Source organism: Ahaetulla prasina, chromosome 14 (genome assembly GCF_028640845.1).
Source record: "Ahaetulla prasina isolate Xishuangbanna chromosome 14, ASM2864084v1, whole genome shotgun sequence".
Taxonomy (NCBI): Eukaryota; Metazoa; Chordata; class Lepidosauria; order Squamata; family Colubridae; genus Ahaetulla; species Ahaetulla prasina.
In genome coordinates this window covers 20585412-20604405 of record NC_080552.1, presented here as the reverse complement: position 1 = coordinate 20604405, position 18994 = coordinate 20585412, and the positions used below count along the sequence as shown (strand labels likewise).

Here is an 18994-nt window from a genome sequence, read left to right as displayed (position 1 = left end):
TTTCTCCAGTCTGGCAGAAGATTTGACCCCAGTATGTATTTTACCTTTTTTTTTTTGTTGGATAATAGCAAGAAACTGTCCTTGTCCTAAAGGCCAGAGGATGTAAAGCATTCCACAAAACAAACTTTTGGATATTCCTCAGTCAGGGTCTCCAAAATTGGGCACTTTAATACTTATGGACTTCAACTCCCAGGTCCCTCAGCCAGGATCTCAACTTGGCCACTTTAATCCTTTTGGACTTCAACTTCAAGGATTCCTCAGCCAGGATCTCCAATCTTGGCATCTTTAAGACTGGTAGACTTCAACTCCCAGGATCCTTCAGCTAGGAATTCTGGGAGTTGAAGTCCACAAGTCATAAAAGTTGCCAAGGATGGAGGAGGCCCCTGCTCTAGAGGCTGAGAGAGGACCACATCTGGCTACATCAGCTGTATTCCACTTGATGCTCTGTTAGATGGGCTAGAAATAAGAGTTTTGGGACTTTTCTTACCTGGGTCACCCAAGCAGGTGGCCTCACCTGATCTGATAGCCTCTGTCCTCTCCTTTTTGGTCCAGGTAGGACATAGCAAGGAGGAACATGGGTGGGCAAAATAGGTCACTGCTAACCCCCTATCTTTGCTGCTGTTTTGATTCGTGATGAAAAGGAGGGGAAGGGGTCCTTTGATCTTGAGTTGGACCTTGAGTTGATCTCTGAGCATCCTTTTGAGCAAAAGAGGGTTAAGGTGGAGGTGGGTCAGAGCAGCCCCCAACTCTCTTATGGTCTCATATTGAGTCTTAATACAAGATTTCACTTCCTTCCTTCCTTCCTTCCTTCCTTCCTTCCTTCTCTCTCTCTCTCCTCCCTTCCTCTCTATCCCTCTGCCTCCTTCTCTTTCTTCCTTCCTCCATCCCTTCCCTTCCTTTCCCCTCTTTTTTCCTTCCTTCCTTCTCTCTCTCCTCCCTCTCTTCCCCTCTGCCTCCTTCCCTTCCTTCCTCCTTCCTTCCACCTTCCTTCCACTCCATTTCTTTCCCTCTTAACCTTCCTTCCTTCCTTTTTCTTACCTGGGTCGCCCAAGCAGGTGGCCTCACCTGATCTGATAGCATCCTTCCTGACCTTTTTTGGTCCAGGTGGGACACAGCAAGGAGGAAATTTTGGATACAAGCAACTGACCGAAACAACCAGCGGCCCGCATATGCAAGTCTTCACAAAAAGAGAATCGCCAAGAGACACACAAAGGCTTATCTTTAGGACCGGTTCCAAGAAAGAGCGAAATCACATCGTGCCTTAAAAGCTGTTTCAATATTTCCCATCCTAGTTGACAAGGGGCAGATCTTAAAACTGACCACGCGCACACACACACACCCTGGCTGTTTGCTAACATGATTGTCCAGCTACAAATTGCGGTCTTAAAAAGCTGGAAGGGACTTTAGCATTTTGGATCATTTCTTCCAGCTAAAAAAGCTTTTAGTGCTTCATTTGAGGCCAGGAACAAATGTCCATTTTTTTTCCCCCCTCCCAAATTGGCCAGAACGTTGCAACCGGAATGCGAAAAATAAACAGCAATTGCATTTCGGTTTTGTTGCCCGTTTTTTTTTCCCCCTTCTTCTTCTTCCCGCGCTGATGAGACAAATCGTCCTTGGAGCTATTAAATGTGTCCAGATGTCTTCTGCCATTATCAAGGCTGCAAATAACTCTGATTTATTCTAAGGGAGGTACGGTGTGATGCTATGATATTAACGCATGTTCAGGAAGCTTCCTGTGGGGAATGAAAGTTTCCTCCGTGTGATTCATTTTGGGTTTAAAAAAAAAAAAAAGTGGACTTTGGGGGAAAAAATTCTTTTTAAACCACAACTAACATCATCCAAAATCAAAAGTGAGTTTCTTTGTGCTTGGGAAGAGCGGCATACTTTATGGAAGTGATGGCTTTTCTTGTCATGTGCCGAAAGCATGCACACCAGTACCCATAATGCAATGCGATCCTATCTGCGTATGCTCATACCCACCCACCTCCCCAGGTTGAAATGAGAAGTCCTTGGTACTCTCTGGGCTTGGTTGTTTTATTGCAAACGTTTCATTACCCAACTAGGTAACATCATCAATGCTAGAAGGAAGTGGGGTTTGGGGAGAGGAGGAGGAGGAGGAGGAGGAGGAGGAGGAGGAAAATAACTGTGGGATCCTTGGTACTCTCTGGGCTTGGTTGTTTTATTGCAAACGTTTCATGACCCAACTAGGTAACATCATCAGTGCTACAAGGGAGTGGAAAAGGTAGCGGAAGAGCAGGATTGTGGAGTCCTTAGTGCTGTCTGAACTTGGTTGTTTTATTGCAGACGTTTCATGACCCACCTAGGGGACATCATCAGTGCTAGGAGGGGCTGAGGTTTGCAAAATTGAGCAGAGTGGGTAGGAGGAGGAGAACCGAGGGGGTCCTTTTTGCTCTCCAAGCGTCACTGTTTTCTTGCAGAGGTTTCATGAACCCAACTAGGTAACATCATCAGTGCACCGGGTGATGTTATCTGGTTTGGGTCATGAAACATCTGCAAGAAAACAACCAAGCTGAAGAGAGCATCAAGGACCACTGGGTTTGAATAGGATAGACAAAAATGCAGGATTGAATAGGGTAGCCAAAAATTTCTCTCCCTGACTTCAGGGGGAGGAAAAAAAAAACCCCATACAATTTACATTCAGGAATTGAGCTGTAAAAACTGCCAACAGTTTTATGATGGAGGGCCGAGAATCTTGGTCTGGGGGGGGGGCTGTATGTCCTTTTTAGAAGACCCCCCCCCGCCCCATGCTTACTAACCGGGCTGATGGCCTAGAGACAACATTGCTGCAACCGTCACGGAAATCCCTCCGTGTAAACACAGCCTTGCAACGCACATATTTCCAAGCAACAGTAATGTTAAGATGTCGGGAGAATTTACAGTTTTGTTGTGATTTATGGAAGCCGTCCTCTTTTACGGGGGCTTGCTTAGAGGTCCCCGAAGCCCAGGGAGCTGTTTGAAAGCGTAGTTGTAAAAACAGAAAGAAACTAGGAGGAAAAAAAGCAAAATATGGAGGCACCATATATTTTTTCCCCCCCAGATCCCTTTCAGGTTTATATATATATATATATTCCTTTTCCTCTCTTTTTTTGCGGTGGTTCCCTTAAGTAAAGAAAAACACTGCAGTTTTTTTATACTTCCTGCTCCCCTTTATTTTTTTAAAAAAAATACTGTTTTTCTTTTGCTTCCGTCCTTCCTTATTTGGGTTTTGCGTGCATTCCCGAGAGCAATATTTGGAGTTTTACTGAAGGGGTTCGCAAAAGAATTGCAGTACGGGTAGTCCTTGATTTACGACGGTCTGTTTAGTGGCCGTTCGAAGATACAACGGCTGTCAGCTTTAAATGCAATGTCATCTAATTCTGGCACACGTTCAACGGCACTGAAAAAAGTGACTTAGGACCGTTTTGTTACACGCGTGACTGTTGCACGCTTGATCAACATTCAGACCAGCGGTGAAATCCACTTACCTTCGCTACCGGTTTGGTAACGGGAGCACGTGGTAGCACACACGCGCTATGCATGCACACACACACCTCTTCTGCACCTGCGCAGAACCTTCTGCGCATGCGCAGATGGTAAAAAAACCAGAACGTAATGACGTCCCGGCGGGTGGCTGAAGCCTCCTGGCGCTACCAGTTCGGCGAGCCAGATAGAACCGGTGGGGGGGGATTTCACCGCTGATTCAGACGCTTGGAAAGCTGACTCGTATTTATGACGATCGCCGTGTCCCGGGGAGTGTGTGTGTGTGTCACATGATCCCACTTTGCGAGCTTCTGACAAGCAAAGTCCACGGGGAAGACAAATTCGCTTAACGGCCGTGTGAGCAACTGAAAAGCTTCAGGGATTAACTTAATCACTGTGTCATTCAAACAGGACCAACTTCATTTAAGGACCGTCTCTGCTTACCAATGGAAATTTGGGGCTCCGTCCTAAATCGAGGACTGCCTATAATAATGGCTAGTTAAAGTCACATTGATGGATGTGTCAGGCTACCGTTTTGGGACCCAGGGGCACATCCAGACCCTCCCAATTCTACATTCATTAAAATCCGTGCCTGATGTTTATACTTGGATTTGCAGTTGTGTCTGTTTTTCTTCCCCCCTCCCCCCCCCCCACCAGGTGTGTTATCCGGTTTCCCAGCACGGTCATCAAAATCCAGTTCACGTCCCTCTACCATAGAGAGGAGGCGAGAGAGGACACGGCATCTCCTCCACTCCGGCCACTCTACCCGCAGATCTCGCCGCTTAAGATCCACATTCCGGAGCCAGATCTGCAGAATATGGTCAGCCCCCTCCCTTCTCCCACTGGCACCATCAGGTAAGCAGCGTGGTTCTCCAGCACAGGTGTGTTGTGAAGGATGGAAGGCTGAGTCAACCTGGAGCCTAGTGAGATTCGAACTGCGAAATTGCAGGCAGGCGGCAGGCAGCAGAAGTAGCCTGCAGTACTGCACTCTAACCACTGCGCCACCACGGCTCTTAATAAAATACGATTTAAAATGAAATTGGACTAAAATACAATAATTTAAGATGTAGATAAAATATGATAAAAGTTATATTTTGGTATCATCCAGTGGTGAAATCTGAACCGGTTTACTACCGGTTTGCTGGCTGCGCATGCAATACAACCCATTCGGCCAAATTGGTTGTAAACATAATGCTTTTAAAAGTAAAAAAAAAAAGGCTCTGAAGATCTCATGGCTCAGCTGTGATCATCAGAGCCTCTTTTTTTTACTTTTTAAAAGCATTTTTTAAAAGAAGTGGCAAGCAGGGAAGCAGGCAACTGGGCATTGGGTGGACGGGGGGCGGGGGGGGGCAGGGATTTTTGCTACCGGTTCTCCAAACCATCCGCCGCTATCGCTACCAGATCGGGCAATCCGGTCCGAACCGGGAGCATTTCATCCCTGCAATCAATCCCACCTATGCCCATGTCAACTGAACCATTTTGCTCAAGTACTGTGCTGTGTTCAGTGTTATTTTCATTTTCTGGCTGCACATAATGTAAGTTGTTTTGATATGAGGATCCCAAAAGGGTCACTCGTTTGGTATGTAGACCGAGGTCCCAGTCTCTCACCCTCTTATACAGGCAACAATCAAATACACCTGTACCAGGTGGGTTCTACTTACCTTTTACTACTGATTCGCAACGGGGCCGCATGCACGCAGTTGCTTCGTGTGTGCTCATACGCTTCTTTTTTTTTATAAAAAAGTTTTATTTTAACATTCATATCCAATAACATATTTAGTGTACCATCATATACAATTAATCGGACTTGCCCAGTCACCACCCCCTTCCTTTAACTCTCTTCCCTTCTCTACCTTCTTCTACTTTCCACGACCATCCTCCCCTTCTCTTATCTACATCCTCTCCTCCTTCCTCCCTACTCCTTTCTTCTCCCTCTTCTATCCCTCTTCCTTCCTTTCCTCTTCCTCCTCTTCTCTTTCCTACCTCGTTCTCTCTTCTCCTTCCTTCCTACCCATCATTCTGAAATGGTAGCCAGGCAGCTCCGATCTTACATTAATTATACATCTTCAATCATCTCTGTACATTAAGCATCAATCCATTTTGATGGTTTTATACCCTATATTCGGTTTTGGGAGGGGGAGTGGGGATGAGGGTAGAAAACGGATGTGCAGAAGCTTCTTGATGACGTTCGGGTCAGTATTTTAATTTAATTTAATTTTAAATTTTAATTTAATTTTAATGTATTAATCTATTTATAATTTTAAATTTTAAGGGTTTATATTGGGTTTGACCGTTTTAGTAAATTTGGCCTGTTAAATATTTCGTTTTAAATGTATTTTAAATCTGGGATTTATGTGTATTTATGTGTTTTATATAAGGCTGTACACCACCCTGAGTCCTTCGGGAGAAGGGCGGTATAAAAATTTAATTAATTAATTAATTAATTAATTAATTAATAAATAAATAAATAAATAAATAAATAAATAAATAAATAAATAAATAAATAAATAAATAAATAAATAAATAGTGGGTGGAGCCTCCCACCGGTTTTTCTGCCGGTTCGTTTGAACCGGTCCAAACCGGGGTCAACCCACCACTGACCTGTACATTGATTGATTGATTATCCCTTGGGCCATATCAAAGTCCAGAGTTCCAGAAACAAATTATTACTAATCGTCATTGTTGTCGTTGTTGTTGTTGTGGGGAAATGAGGAGGAGGAAGGAGTATCAAGTATGTGGCCTCCTTGAGTGATTTATAAAAATAATAATAAAAGGCACGCTGTAAAACAATGACAGCAATGATCGTGGGCCACCTGGGTCAAAGCTCACGCGAAACAGAACTTACAAAGCCACTTGTTCATTTTCTGCCACGCTTTTATTAGAAGCCCTGGGTTGGAACTACGGTGCTGAAGCTGGGAGGGGGGAAGGCAGCGGGTGTCTCTTTTCTTTTTGCGGTGACTTTCTTCAGGAAGCAAATATCACGTGCTCCAAACGGTGATAGGTTTTTGCTCGACACACCCTAGAGCTAATGTTGACAAAGGCAAGCTTGAGCTTGCTGGTCTTGATGGGAAACACGAGTCCTTTCCCAAGCTGGTGGGGAGAAAGAGAGAGAGACCAGAGATCTCCATCGCAGAGACCAAGGGACCTGGGAAGTGTGAAGTCTCCTCTGAACTTGAGATGTTGGAGACCTGCTGGAGCAGGGGTCTCCAACCTTGGCAACTTTAAGACTTGTGGACTTCAACTCCCAGAATCGCAAAGCTGGCTGAGGGATTCTGGGAGTTGAGTCCTAAGTCTTAAAGTTGCCAAGGTTGGAGACCCCTGTGCTAGAGTGCAGGTTTCCAACGTTGAGCACTTTAAGACTTGTGGACTTCAACTCCCAGAATTCCTCAGCCAGGGTCTCCAACCTTAGCAGTTTGAAGACTGGTGGACTTCAGCTCCCAGGATTCCTCAGTCAGGGTCTCCACCCTTGGTGACTTTAAGCCTTGTGGACTTCAGGGTCTCCAACCTTAACAGTTTTAAGACTGGTGGACTTCCAGAATTCCTCAGCCACCGTCTCCAAACTTGGCAACTTTAAGTCTTGTGGACTTCACCTCCCAGGATTCCTCAGTCAGGGTCTCCAATCTTGGCACCTTTAAGACTTGTGGACTTCAATTCCCAGAATCCTTCAGCCAGGAATTCTGAAAGTTGAAGTCCACAAGTCTTAGAAGTCACCAAGGATGGAGGAGGCCCCTGTTCTAGAGGCTGAGAGAGGACCACATCTGGCTGCATCAGCTGTATTCCATTTGATGCTCTGTTAGATGGGCTAGAAATAAGAGTTTTGAGACTTTTCTTACCTGGTCACCCAAGCAGGTGGCCTCACCTGATCTGATAGCCTCCGTCCTCTCCTTTTTGGTCCAGGTGGGACACAGCAAGGAGGAACATGGGTGGGCAAAATAGGTCACTGCTAACCCCCTATCTTTGCTGCTGTTTTGATTCGTGATGAAAAGGAGGGGAGGGGTCCTTTGATCTTGAGTTGGACCTTGAGTTGATCTCTGAGCATCCTTTTGAGCAAAAGAGGGTTAAGGTGGAGGTGGCGCAGAGCAGCCCCCAACACTCTTATGGTCTCATATTGAGTCTTAATTCAAGATTTCACTTCCTTCCTTCTTCTTTCTTCCTTCCTTCCTTCCTTCTCTCCCTCCTCCCTCCCTCTCTATCCCTCCGCCTCCTTCTCTTCCTTCCTTCCCCCATCCCTTCCCTTCCTTTCCCCTCTTTTTTCCTTCCTTCTCTGTCTCCTCCTCTGCCTCCTTCCCTTCCTTCCTCACTCCCTCCACCTTCCTTCCACTCCACTTCCTTCCCTCTTAACCTTCCTTCCTTCCTTCCTTCTCTACCCCTCCACTTCTTTCCTTCTTAGTCCTTCCTTCTTCTCATTTTTATTTTCCTTTCCTCCCCTTCTCCCCCCCCCCCCGCCTTCTGCCGTCCCTCCCAAAGAAGGAGAAGTTTAAGCTTGGACGTTGCCCTCGTTCTATAAGTCACTCAACGCTTTTCAACTTCCGCTGAGCTGGTAACAAAACTCCACAACCTTTCTAAATTAAATGTTTTTAATTGGGGCTTTTTATCATTTTTCTATCAATAGTTTTAAATGGGGTTAGCCAAATTGAATTAGAATTTTTAAAATGTTTTTAATTTTATTTATAAAATTGTTTTTATGTTGGCTGTAAACCGCCCTGAGTCCTTTGGGAGAAGGGCGGTATAAAAATCAAATAAATAAACAAACAAACAAACAAACAGGATGCACAATAACCCCTCCGGTTTTTCTCCTTCCCCTGAACCCTTTGTTCCTCCTCCTGCCCCCTTCTTTTTCTTCTTCCTCCTCCTCCTCCTCCTCCTCCTCCTCCTCCTTTCCATTCCCTTTTAGTTCCTTGGCTGCACTGAGTTGGGACTCCGACAATTGTCTGACCTTAGGACCTTTCGCCGCGAACTTAAAACCTATTTGTTCCTTCTCACTGGACTGGCTTGATTTTTTTAAAATTTTAATTTGATTAATTGGGGTTTTAAATTTTTAGTAATTTATAGGGTGTAACTGTGTTTTAGTTTTGGCCAATTGAATGAGTTTTTTAAGGGTTGTTTTTAATATTGTCTGTTTTCCTGTATTTTAACTGGCTGTTCACCGCCCTGAGTCCTTCGGGAGAAGGGCGGTCTATAAATTAAAATATTATTATTATTATTATTATTATTATTATTATTATTATTATTATTATTATTATTATTATTATTTAGCACTGTAGCGCCCCCCCCCACTGCAAGGGGGAAGCCAGTGCCAAACAGAGCCTCCGTATCCCAAGGCACTCTACCTTAGCGCACCAGACCTTCTGTGTGTACGTTTGTGTATGCCAACCAATGGAGTGTGTGTGGGATGGGAGACCACCACACACACACACACCATTGTTCCAAGGGGCTTGTTTCTCGAGCATGCCACGAGAAAGCAAGGCTTTGCAAGGATTGTTTTTGAGGAATGCCAACCATCCTGTAGCAAGAAGGCGGGGAGAGAGAGAAAAAAGGGGAAAGTTTTTAAGCTTTCTCTCCGGGTTCGTCCCCCTCCTGGCAGTGCTGGGAAGCTGTTCTCATGAGATCAGCTTTTCTCTCCTTCCCTGTCCCCCCCCCCACTCCGCCGCCACCCTCCCCTCCCCATCCCATCCCACCCCTTTTGGCACCATTCGCTTACCTAATTTGGTGCGCCCTTGCCCTGCGTCTTCCTGATTGGTTCCCGGGAAAGTTTTCCAGCAAAGATCTTTTCCTTTTTGGAAACCAGAGGCCGCGCCTCCCTCTTTCCCTTGTTGGCAGACAACTGTTGTGGTGGTGGTGGTGGTTGTTATTATTCCTTTTTTTTTTTCCTTTCCTCATTTGTTTGTTTGGCTTAAGCTAAGCGGCAGCATTTGCCAGAAGACGATAGACAAGGCTAGTCAAATCAAAGTTTGTTAGGCCCTGCTCTGTTTCTCATCACTGGGCTCTTGCAAATCGTTTCCTCCCTCCCACTCCCCGTAACTTTCTTTTAGAAAACGCTGGGAAGTTGTCTTCTTCTTTTGTCTTGTTTTTTCCTAAGGACACCATCCTCATCGCCTTGGTTTCCAAGGAAACACAGTTTAAATTAATTCCCTTGTAGGAAAGCCAATCTGCGCCACGACGAAATGTGTACAAAAGTTTTGCAATTCTTTGTGAGGTTTTGTTCCAGGGAATTTTTTTTTTTAATCCAGACTGGGACTGGAGAACATCAAATCTATCTAATGGAGATGATGGATAGATACATAATACTTCTTTTTTTTTAATATGAGGATTGTTGCACTAGGGGTTAGAAATAGGAGGTAGAAAGTAGAAATTGGGAAAACATCACGGATGTATCACACTGCCTCAAAATACAATACATTATAACTACAATGTACGTGTAAATCTCAGACGTTGAAAGATTATTATTATGTATATCTAAACAGAGTATTTTGTATTGTTAGTATTTTGTATAAAGTAAATTGACACAGATAATGTACTTTTCGCTAAATACTTATATATGGTAAAGAAGAAAAATAACACCATAAATAAAATTATATTTTTAAAAAGATCTATCTAATGGAGGTTCTCAGTGCAGAGCCAACCCTACAGTGGTGGCCAAAATTGTAGAAACCTTTTGGGGGAAAAGTGTATTTTTGAGGTTTGATGGCTAATAACACCATATATATATATTTTTGGAGTTTCAAGGTAATCCTATTCTGCTGCTGGAATGGCCTGGGAATAGCCCAGACCTTAACCCCATTGAAAACCTATGGATTTTCCAACTAAAGAAACTTGTTAGTCAGAAACGACCCAGCAATAAAACCCAGTTAATAGAAACAATCATTCAGTCAATCTTGGTTTCACATTGTAACAGCTGCAGACTAAAAGACTTGGTTCACTCCATGGGAAGACATTGTAAGGCCATAATTCATGCTAAAGGTTACCCAACTAAGGATTAACTGACATGGTGACAATTTTTGTATATATCTCGTTTTTTTCTACGTGTTTCTCTTTTCTTCTTTATACTGTCACTGCTATTCTAGTAGCAAATCCTTCATAAAAGTTATTGCATTACATTCTTGATTCAATTATCTTGCCATTGATACATAATTTTATGGCACTGCTCCCCCCAAAAAAAGTGGTTTTATTAGCTAGTTTTAGAAAATACATCTTTTCCCAAAAGGTTTTGGCCACCTTTTGTAAGGTGGAAATGGCAGATTGTGTCCCATCTCAGAGAGTGATGGGTTCAAATTACGCCCAACCTTCCCGGACAGGAATTTTGCATTTTTCATTCATTTCCTTTTCTTGTTTTCTCTCCTCCTTTCCAACACTGTATGGATAATCCTCAATTGGCAACAGTTCGTTTAGTGTCCGTTCAAATTTAACAATGAAAAAAGTGACCTAGGGCCATTTTTCACACTTAACAACCATTGCAGCCTCCAAAGGATCCCCGTGGTCAAAATTCAGAAGGTTGGCGACTGACTCATATTTACAACGGTCGCCGTGTCCCGGGGCCCCGAGATCTCCTTTTATGACCTTCTGACAAGTAAAGTCAATGGGGAAGCTGGATTCACTTAACAACCGTATTAAGAACGGCAGTGACTCGCTTAAGAACGGCGACGAGAAAGGTCATAAAATGGAACAAAACTCACTGAACGAATGCCTCGCTTAGCAAACATAAATTTTTGGGCTCATTTGGGACGATTAGTTGAGGTCTTCCTATATTCTAAATTTAGAAATAGATTCAGTCTGACGTTTCTACTCTTTAAAGGTCATTTAAAATCGAAAGTATGATGGTGGAGAGGGTTTTTTTTTTTTTTTTTTTCTTTAGGGGCAAATTTTTTTTATTTTCCATAATAATTCCCACAATTTGACCAGTGTACAATACAATCACTTATCCAACAATCGATCCTATACTCAAATTATACTCAGTCAGGGCTGCTCGACCCGCCACTCCCTCCCTTAATCCTTTCTTCCCTTCTCATCCTTCTTCGACTTTCCCCACCATCCTTCTCCTCGCTTTCCTACTTCCCTGCCTCTTCCCCACTTCTCACTACCATCCTTTCTAACCCTCTATCTTCTCCTTCTTCTCCTCCTCCTATCCTTTCTTCTCCCTCCCTTCTTTCCTACCTACCCACCTGCCTACCTACTTTCTTCCTTCTTTACTCCTCTTTCCTTACCCTTTCTCTTCGGGAGTGTTTGCCGAGCAGTCCCGACATTACACCATTCCAACTTGTTTAATTCTACCATTATTCCTGTACAATGGCAAACCAATCAATTTATAGTCTTCCCCCTTCCCCCCTCCATTTCCCCTCCCTCCCCCCCCCGAGCCTCCCCAGAACAGAATACAGGGTATTGTAACTAACAAACATACCGTATATACTCGAGTATAAGCCGAGTTTTTCAGCACGTTTTTTGTGCTGAAAAACGTCCCCTCGGCTTATACTCGGGTCTATACGGCTTATACTCGAGTTTTTTTTTTTTTTTAAGCCCCTCGGCTTATACTCGAGTATATACGGCTTATACTCGAGTTTTTTTTTTTTCTTTTTTTCACATTTTACCGGACGGCGCGGGGAAGCCCTGCCGGTGCAGTGAGAGGGCGGGGCGGGGGAGCCGCCAGCCTTCTCAGCTGAGGGAGGGAGGGTTTCCCCAACCGGTAGGTGCCTCATTTCCCACCCTCGGCTTATACTCGAGTCCCCAGTTTACCCCAGTTTTTGGGGTAAAATTGGGGACCTCGGCTTATACTCGGATCGGCTTATATTCGAGTATATACGGTAATCTAAAATATAACATAAAACATATTCCATTTCACACCATCACACTATCAATTCCCTTCTTTCTTAAACTAATACATAGCAATTCCTAACTTCACTCAAAAACAAATTGATATTTTTTAATCTGATACTTATTTTGAATATAATCAATCCACTTCCGAGAGGGGTTTTTTTTATTAGAATTATGCCCTGTTTAATAAAAGCTACCAACTTCAGCAGTTTCAACTCATTGACGTGGAAAAAGAAGCTGTTGCTTTTAAAAGTGTTTTTTTTCCCCTCCTTCCTTCCTCCTCATTCTTCCTCTTCTTCCAACCACCCCTCTGGGGTTTCTCCCCCCCACTTAAGCCCTTTGCTTAAATCTTAAATTGCTGTTTCCCCCACGTTAATGGCTAGGCAATAATATATATTTTTTTCTCCAGTTCCTTGAGCAAGTTGGCTTTGTACAGGCTAAGCAATGGTGGGATTCCGCCAGCTGGCAACCGAGAACCGGTTGTTAACTTTCTGAGCAGTTTAGCAAACTGGTTGTTGGAAAAAAATCACTAGGGCAGAGAACTGGTTGTTAAATTACTTGAATCCCCCCACTGAGGCTAAGCCTTTGCTTTGAATTTGGATTTGACGAACGACAGGAATATATATAGTTAAAAAAAGAAAGCAAAGTTGATGTGTGGATATTTTGTGTTTTGTTTACTTCTTTGCAGAACACACAGGGGAGGGAAACAGCGCTTGGCTGGGTGTAAAATGCCAGTAGAAACATCCTGCAGTGAGCTCATGCTTTGTCTGCAAACTGCCAAAATAGGGGAGGGGGGGGGAACGGTGACAAGCCAAGATTTTTACAGAAAAAAATATAAAGTAGGAACGTTGGGGTGTACGGCTTCAGAGGCAGGGTGTTAATAAGGCCTTCGAGGTTTTAAAAAGAAACAAAAAACAAAACTTGAAATGCAAGTTGGTGGATTTCTTCCTGTTTTTTTGCCCAGGGAGCTTGTTTTACCTTTGTGAGCAAACCCAAAAGCTTAGGATAGGTTTGCAAACCTTTTAAAGCTGCAGGTTTTAAACGTTTCATGTTTTTAACCACAGTCTTTGGTTTTTTTAAAAAAAATAATAATAACAATAAAGAAGAAAAACAGTTCAGTTAGGAACAGATTAAGATAAAAATAACTTACAAAAAAAAGTGGGGGGTGAAAATTGTGTGCCAAAAAGAAAGCTGACGCTATTAGAAATAAATTAAAGATATACATACATACATACATTTTCCTTGTAGTGAACTTTTGTTTGTAAGTGAAGATGTTGTTTGCTCCTACATAAACTTGCCTGTGTTTTCAAAATGGTCTCTTGCAGACTTTATCTTGTGCCCTCAATAAAAGATTTCTTAGTGGTAAGGGAAGGGCAAAGGTTCCCCTCGCACATATGTGTTAGTCGTTCCCGACTCTAGGGGGCAGGTGCTCATCTTTAAAGCGCTCCATGGCATAGGGCCGGGTTATTTACGGGACCGCCTACTGCGACCAGATACCTCTCACCGACCCGTGCGCTCTCACAGAGAGGGACTCCTCAGGGTGCCATCAGCTAGGCAGTGTCGTTTGGCGACGCCCAGGGGAAGGGCCTTCTCTGTGGGGGCTCCCACCCTCTGGAACGAACTCCCCCCAGGACTCCGTCAACTTCCTGACCTTCGAACCTTCCGTCGCGAGCTTAAGACACATTTATTCATCTGTGCAGGACTGGCTTAGATTTTTAAATTTAGAGGGGTTTTAAATTGATTTTAATATTTTATATTTTATATTTATATTTCTATTTTTAATAATTCGGGCGCTAGAATAAGTTTTTTAAGGATTATTTTAATTTGTATATTGATATTGATGTTTTATATGCCTGTGAACCGCCCTGAGTCCTTTGGGAGATAGGGCGGTATATAAATTCGAATAATAAATAATAAATAAATAAATAAATCTCCGTTTCAAAGCCGAAGAGCCAGCGCTGTCCGAAGACGTCTCCATGGTCATGTGGCCGGCATGACTCAATGCCAAAGGCGCACGGAACACTGTTCCCTTCCCACCAAAGGTGGTCCCTATTTTTCTACTTGCATTTTTTTTATGTGCTTTCGAACTGCTAGGTTGGCAGAAGCTGGGACAAGTCACGGGAGCTCACCCCGTTATGCGGCACTAGGGATTCAAACTGCTGAACTGCCGACCTTTCGATCGACAAGCTCAAAATCATCTTAGTCACTGAGCCACTGAGCCTTTCTTAGTGGTAGCCCCCTCTCCAAAAAATTAATAATTTCTTCTCTCTTTCAACTCCTAATTAGACTTCTGGAGTGGACAATTTTCAGTTTTGTGAAGTTTTTTTCCACCCGTTCTGATTCTTACGTAACTCTGTCAACATCAAAAATGTGGGAGTTTTCTCAAGGTGGGGGAAAGAAATGCCTGGAAAAACTGGGAATCAGTAATAATTGTGATATTTTTTTTTGCAGCTCCCCACAGTGATCTCTGTTGATTTTGTTATTTGAAAAACATAAAATGCTTTATGTAAACTCCTTAGCATGCTCATAAAATCACCCCGTTTGGTATATTTATTAAATGTAAACATGTAGTTTAACCAGACAGAAGAAAGCAGCCATCCTTACGATCATAAAATAGAGCAGTATTTTCTGGCCTTCAGCTGTTCGTATTTTTAGAGAGGGGGGGGGAAAACTGGAATAGTCAGGGAAAAATAAACGTCATGATATGAAGGTTTGGCTGTTGGGCATATTGCGTTCAGTCTTAATTCCTGCTTCCGAGATTCCATTCTTAGGTTTCTGAATCTGAAAAACTTCGATTGGACTGATCGAAATCACTGGTTCAGATGTTCCCCTTCTTGCTAGAAAACCTGTGATTTTCTGTTGCTGAAACCAAACAAAACGCTTTCTAGAGCATGCCTTACAAGTCCTTTTATGTGGCATTTGTGTCTCTAAATAGCTGGCAAGCCACAGACGGCAAGTACAAAGCCGTACAATTGTGTTTTTTTTCAAAAAAATAAATAAACAGAAATGATCAATCTTGCAACACAATCTACCAATCTGTTCATGCAATCGGACACTCATAAATAGGATAAATGATTAAAAAAAAACACAGCCCCGTTTCTCACCACACAAATATTCATCGTGAATGTGGATATCTTTATCACCCTGATGGCTTGAAGCAGTGTGGACTTCAGCTCCCAGAATTCCCCAGCCCCAGCAGGTTGCTGAGGAATCCTGGGAGTTGGAAATCCAAACAGACTGACCGGGGAACTCTGGAGGCTTTATCTAGCTATCTTATCTATCCAGAAACCAGCCATTGAGCAAGGGTTGAAGTCCACCCGTGTTGACTGGGGAATTTTGGGGTTGAAGTCCACATGTCCAAGTTGCTAAGGCCGAGAAGCCCTGATTGAAATTCAGAGCTTTTTAATCCAATGAATAAAAGGAGCAGATGACAAGCCTAAGGCAGATTTGATCTCTGACGTGAATTGAGGTCCGGTCCAGTTAATACTTGGATGGCAGGTCATTCCAGGAATCTTGGGCTCTTGGTCAAACCAGGACATTGATCAACCATCTCCAACCCAACATTGGTAAATAATTTCCATGACTCCTATGAGTTACAGATGGACTCAATCATCCAGACTCCAGTCCACCTTAACCGACAAGATTTCTTAAATTTGTCACACCTTAGCTTAGGTGGGCCTGCGTTCCTCTATCTCCCACCACCTTTTGAGGAACCATTAATGCAACAACGGTGGTCCTGTTGTTTGAATTCAGCATCTCCAAAACCTCTGTCTCTCCCCACCCACCTTTACCTACAGCCCTCCAACCGATAAAATCAAGGTACAAAATTGGACGTCCAGAAAAACAAAACCAGGCACCAGGAAAGGATGAATAAGAGGGCACTTAACTGCTTTCTGCAAGCTGTAGGAAGCTACCTAGAAAGCTGGCAGCAGCCTCAGGTTTCATAAGTCACGTCTTGCAGAACGAACATCTGGCAGGTTGTGAGGTAACTCCTTTGGTGGGGCACAAACGACCACGTCGTTTTTTTCCTTCCAAGAAGTTCTCGTGATCCCATTCAAGAAATGCCTCAGGGGAAAAAAATAAGGCAACTCTACTTCATACTAAGACATGAGCAAGTTTTTTTTCCCTCACCTTTTTTCGAGCCTGACTTTACCTCTTCCTTAAGGGATTCAGTGGCTAAGACGCTGAGCTCGTCGATCGAAAGGTCGGCAGTTCAGCGGTTCGAATCCCTAGTGCCGCGTAACGGGGTGAGCTCCCGTTACTTGTCCCAGCTTCTGCCAACCTAGCACTTCGAAAGCACATAAAAAATGCAAGTAGAAAAATAGGGACCACCTTTGGGGGGAAGGTAACATCATTCCGTGCGCCTTTGGCATTGAGTCATGCCAGCCACATGATCACAGAGACCTCTTCGGACAGCGCTGGCTCTTCGGCTTTGAAACGGAGATGAGCAACCCCTCCCACCCTAGAGTCGGGAACGATTAGCACCTATGTGCGAGGGGAACTTTTAGCTTTTACCTCTTTCTTAAAAGAGACCAAATTTGAATTTATGACCATTTTTAACTATGGTTGTTAAGCAAGTCATCATAGCCATTGAGGAAATCATGTGGTCTTAAACTGGTGAGCTGCTGGCCAAGTACCCAAAGTACTGTTAAGGGTAATCTGGGTTCACAACCAAGGTTGTGGACTGTTGAGCAGAGCACCCTACGCATGAAAACGACTGAGACTGGTTGTATACAATAACAGTCACTTGCAGACAAACTGGGGTTTGATATTCCTTTACTTTTAGGGAAAAGGCGAAGTCATAGTCCAAAAACAATTCCACATATAAAGTCAGTCAGTCAGGGATGTTACAAATATCAAGTCTTCTTACCAAACGTAGACCGGCACAACAAACAATGTCTTCTTTCAGTTCGGCAAAACACAGTTCAATTCACAACAGTCAATATCTTGAGGAATCAGTAACTGGCCATGATCAAGCAACGATCATAAAGCTCAAATATACAGTTGCAGCATGTCATTAGGTTACAATGCTGTAGCGTCCCTGTAGATTCCCCACAAGCCATAATTTAGTAGTCCGTTTATACATTGGCTACAGAGCTCAACCAATCAGGATGCTTGCAATGATGCAGCACAGCCTTAAAGCAATATTAGGCCTTTCTACAAACATACATAGTTAGTTTATATATTGCCTGGCCAACTAGTTAGGCAAATAACCATTTCCTGACAGTACCGCTTTGTGGTGTGGTGTGACAGTCATAACTTCAAGGACAAATCGTAAGTAATTTTTTCTGGAGTCCATTGTAACTTGGAACAGTGCCTAAGTGTACGGTTGTAAGTTGAGGACTACCTGGCTGACATGGAGTTTCTTCTCTGGTATTTTTGTGGTTGGATCTGTGCTTTTGAGACAAGGGCATTCTTTGGTCTCCACAGATGGGATGGCGTAGTTGTTTCTGCCCACTCTGTTGGGTTATACAAGATGTGTGAAGATCTTCTGTTACTCATAACAGGGAGCTAAATCCAGAGCTCCCTTAATTGGGAACAGACATCTTTTAGGGAAGACGCCCAGCACTGGTATGGTTTAAAAATGCTTCATATTGCTAAGGCCCGCTGAGATCCTTCACCATTCAGAAGTCCAGTTGACTCAACTTCCAGAAAACTCTTTTATCAGGGTGGCTGACAATCTTCATCCACATTTCACCATTCGGGGGTTGCATTTTGCACCCGCCAGCTGGGGAATTCTGGGAGTTGAAGTCCAACTATCTAGTGACAAAGTTGGAGAAACACTAGGCCAGGGGTGTCATACTCAAGGCCTGGGGGCCAGATCCAGCCTGCGTGGTGCTTAGATCTGGCCCGCGGCCCTCCCAAGCTCCATTTTTGCTGGCAGAGGTTTGCAAGAGGCCGTCCCAGCCAAAAACGGAGCTCTGCATCGGAGGCTGAGGTGGGGCCAGGGCCATCTGGGAGTGATGTGCAGACTCCAGAGCTTCCAGAGGCTGATAGTAGTGAGGCAGAGGAACAGGAGGAGCCTGTTCCTAATGCACGCATGAGAAGAGCTACCAGAAGGCAAGAGCAGCTCAAGGAAAGAGGCCGACTCGGGAGTAGGGCTAAGAGATGATTGGCCCCTCCCATAAGGCTTAAAAGACCAGCAGTGGCATTTGGGCTCTTTGCCGGAAAACAACGTTTATAGCTTTGTCTTCTTGCATTTATTTTGTATCGGTGTCTTCTGGACGTTTGCCAAGAAAGGCCTTTGGCAGTTTGCCTAATTGGACCAAGGTTGGTGATAGGACTGAGGAATTTGTGTTGGGAGGAATTTGCTTTAATTTAGTTGAACTACACTGAGAATGAAGTAATTCTCAGCTGTTCTAATAAAGAAATTGGGCCTGGGTCACAACAACTATAGAGAGAGGTCAGAGGTTCTCTAATACAGTATATCTCAACTTTGGCAACTTTAAGATGAGTGGACTTCAACTCCCAGAATTCCCCAGCCAGCATGGAGAATTGGCAAAGATTTTTCATTATTATTATTATTATTTTATTTACACAAAATGACAGTATACACAGCAAACGAGATAATTGTGCTGGATTTCGTAGCACAGATCACTAGTCAAACACTTCCCAAGCGTTTAGGACTGTGTGATGTATCGTTGAATTATGCAAGCAGATCCCAAGAAGGTGGCCTTCTGCACCTGACCAATGGTGATCTTGTCACCAT

The 18994-nt window shown here is 43.7% G+C and overlaps 1 protein-coding gene across 2 annotated transcripts in view; it reads left to right on the top strand.

Moving 5' to 3' along the window:
• FOXK1 (forkhead box K1) overlaps nt 1-18994 on the top strand; it is a 69212-nt gene that overhangs the window by 32792 nt on the left and 17426 nt on the right. The window contains exon 2 of one of the 2 annotated variants that reach the window (XM_058157099.1): nt 4138-4335. The exons of the other annotated variant lie outside the window; for it this stretch is intronic. Coding sequence (XP_058013082.1) covers nt 4138-4335 — 198 coding nt within the window. The remainder of the gene's footprint in view (nt 1-4137; nt 4336-18994) is intronic. 2 annotated transcript variants of the gene reach the window in all.